This window comes from Gallinula chloropus, assembly GCF_964237585.1.
Source record: "Gallinula chloropus genome assembly, chromosome: 18".
Lineage (NCBI taxonomy): Eukaryota > Metazoa > Chordata > Aves > Gruiformes > Rallidae > Gallinula > Gallinula chloropus.
The window spans coordinates 12,832,899-12,840,648 of NC_140103.1; the positions used below are offsets into that span (position 1 = coordinate 12,832,899).

At 48.7% G+C, this 7,750-nt stretch overlaps 1 protein-coding gene across 1 annotated transcript; it reads right to left on the reverse strand.

Annotated features, from left to right (window-relative positions):
* Window positions 1–4,179: 4,179 nt before the first annotated feature.
* Window positions 4,180–5,103, reverse strand: LOC311198757 (olfactory receptor 14I1-like; the record flags this gene model as incomplete). Its single annotated transcript, XM_084272761.1, has 1 exon — window positions 4,180–5,103. The coding sequence occupies one exon, from the start codon at window positions 5,101–5,103 to the stop codon at window positions 4,180–4,182; it is 924 nt and encodes a 307-aa protein (XP_084128887.1).
* Between the last annotated feature and the right edge of the window lie 2,647 nt (window positions 5,104–7,750).

Genomic DNA, 7,750 nt, shown 5'->3' on the forward strand with positions numbered 1-7,750 from the left:
CCCACATGACAGGTGCTCTTAGTGCGCAGCCTGGGGAGGTTTCAGGCCAGTAATAACTTTCATCTCTCACAACTTTTGTTTGGGGGCTATTGCTGGATATTTAGCATTTTTGAAACATGACACTGATAGATCCAGAAAATGATCTGAGGCACTGTTAGGACTCTTCCCTTGGATAAGAATGTGTTGACCCCCAAGGTTACTGGTTCTTCCCAGCGTGCATCCTGGGGAGGTTTCATGCTACGAACCTTCTTCAGCCCATGTACCTTTTGCTTGGGAGCTACTGCTCTACATTTAACAGTTTCGAGGGAGAAGCTGGTAGACTCCAAAAACGACATCAGGTGCTTTTAGCACTGTTCCCTTGGCTATGAAAGCCCTGAACCCCAAGGTTACTGGTCCTGTTTGTAGTCTACATGGGGATGTTTCAGGCCAGGAATGTATCTCTTCCCTTGCACCTTTTGTTTTAGAGCTATTGGTGCAGTTCAGCAGTTTTGAAGGTGGAGGACCATAGAGCCATACAATGACGTCAGGCACTGCTAGGGTCGTTCCCTTGGCTCAGAATATTCTGAGCCTTAAGGTTACTCGTGCTGCTAGTGAGTTACCTAGGGAGGTTTCAGGCCAGGATCATCTTTGGCCGTCGCCCCTTTTGTTTGGGAGCTATTGCTGGACACATTGAAGTTTTAAAGGTGGACACTGATAGAGCCCGAACTTGACATCAGGCACTGTTAGGACATTACCTTGGTAAGGACAGACCCAAGCCCCAAGGTATCTGGGGCTGCTAGAGGGATAACCAGGGAGATTTCAAGCCAGGATCATCTTTCAGCCCTCGCCCCTTTTCCTTAGGATCTCTTGCTGGATATTTTGAAGTTTGAACTGTGGACACTGTTGGAGCCTGAAAACAATGTCAGGCACTGTTAAGACTGTTCCCTTGTCTAGGAATGCCCTGATCCTGAAGGTTACTGAGGCTGCTTGTCCACCCCCTGAAGAGGTTTCAGGGCAATGACATCTTTAAGCTCTCGGACTTTTGTTTGGGAGCTGCTACTGAATGGTTTGAAATTTCAGAGATGGACATTGGTAGAGCCTGAAAATGACCTCAGGCAATGTTGCGATGGTTCCCTTGGCAAGGAATTCAGCCCTCGCTCCTTTTCTTGTGGTGCTATGGGTGGACACTTTGCATATTTGAATGTGGGTGCTGGTGTAGACTGAAAATGAAGTCAGGCACTGACTGATATCCTTGAGTGTGAAAGCCCTGAGCTCCAGTGTTAGAGAGAGTTGCTTGTGTCCTACCTGGGTAGGTTTCAGGCCAGAAATGTTTTTCAGCCCTCACACGTTTGCTTTAGGGCTGTTACTGAATGTGTTACCAGTTTCAGAGTTGGTCACTCAGATCCGGAAAGTTCTCTCTGGTAGAGTTAGGACCAGTTCCTAGGAAGAAATGCCCTGAGCCCAAAGGTATATAGGGGCTGCTAGTGGGACACCTGGGGAGGTTTCAGGCCAGGAATGTCTTTCATCCTTCGCTCCTATTGTCTGGGATCCATTGCTGTACATTTAGCAGGTTCAAAGGTGGATTCTGGTAGAGCCGGAAAATGACATCAACCACTGTGAGGACTGTTCCATTGTCTCTGGATGCTCTGAGCCCTGTGCAGCTGCCAGTGGTCTACCTAGACAGGTTTCAGTACAGGAACATCTTTCATCCTTCACGCTTTTGTTAGGGATCTATTGCAGTTCTTTAGCAGTTTTAAGGTGTATGCTAGAAGAGCCTAAAAATTATGTCAGGTAATTTTAAGACCATTCCCTTGACAAGGAAAGGCCTGAGCCCCAAAGTGATTGGGGCTGCTAGTGGGATACCTAGGTAGATTTCAGGCCAGAGAGAAACAAGCAGCCATTGGCATAATCTCCCGTGGGAAGTGATGGATTCCCCAACATCAGATGTTTATAAGATTCATTGGGATGTCATTTAGAAAGGACCTCTTGGTTTTATTTCTTATTTCTCATGTCCTTTAATGCCTGTAGCTGTCATTTTGTTAGAGGCACCACAAGTTGGAGAGCCATCAGTAAGCACACGTGAACTGTTAACAAAATGGAGCTTCACTTCAAACAGACCTTGACAAACTCTGGGATCTGAAGGACAGGAACATCAAGGTTTCAAACCAGAAGAGAACTTCTCCTCCTGACCTTATTTTGGCAAGGCATGCCCTGAGCTCCAAAGTTCCTTGTGCTTCTCATCTGATCCCTGAGGAGGTTTCATGCCAGGAACATCATTCAGGCCTCGCTCCTTTTGTTTCAGTGCTATTGGTGGACATTTAGCATATTTGAAAGTAGATGTTGGTAGAGCCTAAAAATGAGCTATTACTGGACATTTCTCAGTTTCAAAGGATGAAGAGCTTGTAGAGCTCGAAAATGAAGTCAGGCAATCTCAGGACCGTTCCCGTGGCTAGGAAAACCAAGGGGTTACTGGGGCTGCTATTGGGCTGCCTGGGGAGGTTTCTGGCCAGGAAGATTTTTCATCCCTTGCACCTTTTCTTTGAGACCTACAATAAAGGTTGGAGATTCTCTCTGGCCCTTATTTTGTTATTAATGTATTTATAGATTTAATACAAAAAGGAGTGACAGGGAGAATGTCCTGCTGTATTGGATCACAAGGGAACCATTGTGATGGAGGATGAAGAAAAGGCTGAAGTACTTAATGCCTTTTTTGCCTCAGTCTTTAGCAGTAAGACCAGTTGTCTCCTGATATCCAGACCTCTGAGTGGAAAGATGGGGATGGGAAGTAGACTGAAGCCCCATAATCTCAGGGGAACTGGTTAGTGACCTGCTTAGCTGCTTAGATCTGTACAGGTCAATGGGTTCAGATGGGATACACCTGAGGGTACTGGGGGAGCTGGTGAAAGTGCTCACCAAGACACTTCCCCTTATTTACCAGCACTCCTGGTTGACTGAGGTGGTTCCACCTGACTGGAAGCTGACACATGTGACACCCATCTACAAAAGGGCCAGAATGAGGTCCCAGGGAACCAGCCAGACCTTGGTTCTGGAGAAGGTGATGGAAGAAATTTTCTTGAGTAGCATCATACAACAGATGCAGGACACTCAGGTGATCAGGCCCAGTCAGCATGGGTTTAGGAAAGGCAAATCATACTTGAACAACCTGATCTCCTTCCATGACAAGGTGACCTGCTCAGTGGATGAAGGGAAGGCTGTGGATGTGGTCTACCTGGACTTCAGTGAAGCCTTCATTACCATTTCCCATGAGATTTCTCCTCCTCGAGAAACTAGCAAGTGATGGATTAGATGTGTATTAGATTGCTGGGTGGGAAACTGGCTGGATGGCCAGGCCCAAAGAGTTGTGGTGAATGGAGTTAAATCCATATGACAGCAGGTCACAAGTGGTGTTCCCCAGGGCTCAGTTCTGGGGCCCATCCTCTTTAACATCTTTATTAATATGTGGACAAGGGGATCGAGTGCACCCTCAATAAGTTTGCAGCTGACACCAAATTGTGTGGGAGTGTCAATCTTCTGGAAGGCAGGAAGGCTCTGCAGAGTTACCTGGACAGGCTGGATCGATGGGCAGAAGCCAACTGTATGGGGTTGAACAAGGCCAAGTTCCTGGTCCTGCACCTTGGTCACAATAACCACAGGCAACACCACAGCCCTTGGTCAGAGGAGCTGGAGAGCTCCCTGGAGAAAATAGACATGGGGGTGTTAGTGGAGAGCTGTCTGAACATGAGACAGCAGTGTGCCCAGGTGGCCAAGTAGAAAAATGCAATCGTGACCTTAATCAGGAATAGTGTCACCAGCAGGAGAGGGAAGTGATTGTTCCATTACACTCAGCTCTGGTGAGGCCACACCTTAAGTACTATGTCCAGTTTTGGGCCCCTCACTACAAGGACGTTGAGATGCTGGAGTGTGTCCTGAGAAGGGCAACTGAGCAGGTGAAGCGTTGGGAGTACAAGTCCAGTGAGAAGTGGCTGTGGGAACTGGGGCTTTTTAGTCTTGAGAAAAGGAGGATGAGGGCAGATCTCATTGCTCTCTACAACTACCTGAAAGGGGGGTCAAGAAAGGTGGAGTTTGGTCTCTTATCTTCGGTTACAAGTTATAGGATTAGAGGATTTCAAACACATAGTGGTGCTAATGTGAGTTCCATGGTCAGAATTATGCAGAACAAGATGAGCAGTTTGTTGTTGCTTAGAAACATCCAGTCATCAGTTTCCACATGGCATCCTTGAGCTCCTTGTTCCTCATGCTGTAGATGAGGGGGTTCACTACTGGTGGAAACACAGAGTAAAGACATGCCAATACCAGGTCCAGAAGTAAAAAGGAGATGGATGGGGGCTTCAGGTTGGCAAACATGCCAGTGCTGAGAAACAGGGAGACCACAGCCAGATGAGGGAGGCAGGTGGAAAAGGCTTTGTGCCGTCCCTGCTGCGAGGGGATCCTCAGCACAGCCCTGAAGATCTGCACATAGGACACCACAATGAACACAAAACACCCAAAAAATAAACAGGCACTGACCACAAGGACTCCAGTTTCCCTGAGGTAGGCATCTGAGCAGGAGAGCTTGAGGATCTGGGGGATTTCACAGAAGAACTGGTCAACAGCATTGCCATGGCAGAGGGGCAGTGAAAATGTATTGGCTGTGTGCAGCAGAGAATAGAGAAACCCACTGGCCCAGGCAGCTGCTGCCATGTGGACACAAGCTCTGCTGCCCAGCAGGGTCCCATAGTGCAGGGGGTGGCAGATGGCAACGTACCGGTCATAGGCCATGACAGTGAGAAGAAAGTACTGTGTGATGATCAAAAATACAAAGAAAAAGAGTTGAGCCACACATCCTGTGTAGGAAATGGCCCTGGTGTCCCACAAGGAATTGGACATGGATTTGGGAACAGTGGTGGAGATGCAGCCAAGGTCAGTAAGAGAGAGGTTGAGGAGGAAGAAGTACATGGGGGTGTGGAGGTGGTGGTCACGGGCTATGGTGATGATGATGAGGCCATTGCTCAGGATGGTAGCCAGGTAGATGCCCAGGAAGAGGCAGAAGTGCAGGAGCTGCAGCTCCCGTGTGTCTGCAAAGGGCAGGAGGAGGAACTGACTGATGGAGCTGCTGTTGGACATCTGCTGCTGTCAAGTGGGGAGACCTGTTCAAAATGGAAAAAGGCACAGTGAGAATTTAGGCAACTCTTCTCTGAGGAATAACTCTTGCAATTTCTGAAAATAATATCAGGCATTCTTATGACTGTTCCCTTGGCAAGGAACTCAATGATCCCCAAGGTTAATGGTGCTTTTTTTTTGGTGTAAGTGGTGGATATTTTTCATAATTTTTGTGGATTCTGATAGAGCCTGAAAATGAAGTCAGGCACTGACTGACACACAAAATTTGTGGTCCTTTTTTTAATGTACATGAGAAGGTTTCAGACCAGGAGCTTTTTTCATCCCTTACACATTTTTCTCCGGAAGTATTAGTGCAGTTGATCAGTTTTGAAGGTGGAGGACTGTAGAGCTGTGCATTGATGTCAGGCATTATTTGGGTCGTTACCTTGACTGGGAATGTGCTGAGCCTTAATGTTACTCATGCTGCTAGTTGGTTGCCTAGGGAGGTTTCAGGCCAGTATCATCTTTGGCCAGGACCCCTTTTTTTTGGGGAACTATTGCTGGGTGCTTAGCAGTTTGGAAGGTGGATGCTGGTAGAGCCAGAAAAAGATGTCAGTCAACTTTAGGACCATTCCCATGGCCAGTAATGTCCTGAGGGCAAAGGTAATGTGGTCTGCTAGTGGGCTGCCTGGGGAGGATTCAGGCAAATAACATCTTTCAGCCTTTACACACTTTGTTTGGAACTATTGCTGGATGTTTATCTCTTTTGAAGGTGGATGCTGATATAACTTGGTAATGACCTCAGGAAAACCTTAGGACTTTTCCCCTGGAAAGGAAAGCCCTGATCCCCAAGGTTACTGGTGCTGCTACTGGGCTACGTGGGGAGGTTTTAGGTCAGGAATATCTTTCAATCCTCCACCTTTTTTTTTGGGAGATATTGCTGTACGTTTTGGAGTTTTGAAGTTGGACACTGGTAGAGCACAAAAATAAGGTCAGGCACTGTTAGGACCAATTTCTTTGCTAGGAATGCTCTTGGCCCCAAGGTTACCAGGGCTGTCTGTGGGCTACCTGGGAAGGTTTAAGGTCAGGAACATTATTCAGCCTTCATACATTTATTTGGGAGCAATTGCTGTAAGATAAAAATTTTTGAAGGAGGACACTAGTAGAGCCACAAACTGATGTAAGGAAAACCTCTTCCAATTAACAGGGAATTCTCTCAAACTGACTCTCTGTGCTCAGGAGGACATTTGGTAGGTCCCTTTTGGTAATTCTGTTTTGTGCTGGATCGAACAAAGTACCAGTTGGAAGAGAGTTAGCTCTAGGCATCTCAGAACTCAGTCCTGCCTTGCAGCAGTCAATAAGTACAATGATGGCATAATTTTGGACTAAATCCCCTGTGAATGGGAATGAGCTTTTCAGCACTGTCACTCCAGTGGCAGTAATTGCTCTACCCAAGGGCAGAGCAGAGCTTTGGAGCTTTGGTTTTCTCCTCACTGTACCTGAGGAGTGTTTCTTCTGTCAACACTCCCTGACATTGCTGCTGCAGTGCCAGTGAAACCTTCCCCTGAGTGCAGCGTGGAGAGAGCTGCTCTGTCCTTCAGCCCTGCTCTCAGCTGCCCTGTGCTGGACACTCTGTGATCACTCCCTGGTGTTCCCTGTAGAAGAAACTGGACCCCCAGACAGCCAAGGAATCCAGACTCCCAGGGCAGAGCTCCAGAGCCCTCCTGCGGTCTCATCCTACCCAAGGAGGATGTCAGCTGCCCCCTCCCATCCAGGGACACACAGGGCTCGGTGCATCTGCCCACACACAGGTGATGAGTGGCATTGCCACGGCCTCAGAGCCGAGATGTCTCCTGCATGGGGCTCCTCTCTGGGGCACAAGAGTCCCTGGGAGAGCGGTTCCATTGTGGGAGGCAGCCTGCAGCCCAGCAGGAGCCCCTTGGAAGTCCCCATGCCTACAGATGGGGGTCCTGGTGTTAGTTTCAGCTCAGTGCCAGCTCAGTGCCAGCCCCAACAATGGACCAGCCCAGAGACCCAGGTAGCAGTGGGAGAAAGGCAGCAAGGACAGGAGGGGAAACAGGGAGAAATGGTCCAGGCAAGGCTGGAAGGACAGGGACAGACAGACAGGCACTCAGGGGTTTCTCCTCACTGGGGGTTGTGCTACCAAGGAGAAGACTCACCCTGAAACCCTGGAACTCTGGATGCAGAGTCTGTGCTGTGTGGCAGAAAACAGGGGTTGCTGAGGCAAAGTGTCTGCACTATGGGGGATGTCAGGGAGGTACTAAACTCCCACTGCCAGGGCATTTCTGGGAGCAACTCCTTCTCCCTCCCTGCCAAAGTCTCTGCTGCCTGGAGCTGTCCCTGGAGCTGTTTCTCTTTGCCCATGTCACCTCCTGTTCTGTTCTCACAGACCTCATCCATCCTGCCCTGTGCTCAGCTCTGCTTTACAGACTCCTCCTGCCTTTAGAAAAATTTTCTCCCTGGAATTTCTCAAGGATCAGCTGGAGCTGGGAGCAAAGCTGACCCATGCAGCACTTCCTTACTGCAGAAGGACCTTATGCTTCCCTTCCCTGGGTCACTCCTCCAACCCACAGCTGCTGTCTATATGCCTGTGGAATGCTCCTGAGCCAGACTGAGTGCTGACCCTGGCAGCAGCAGAGTCCCAGCCCTA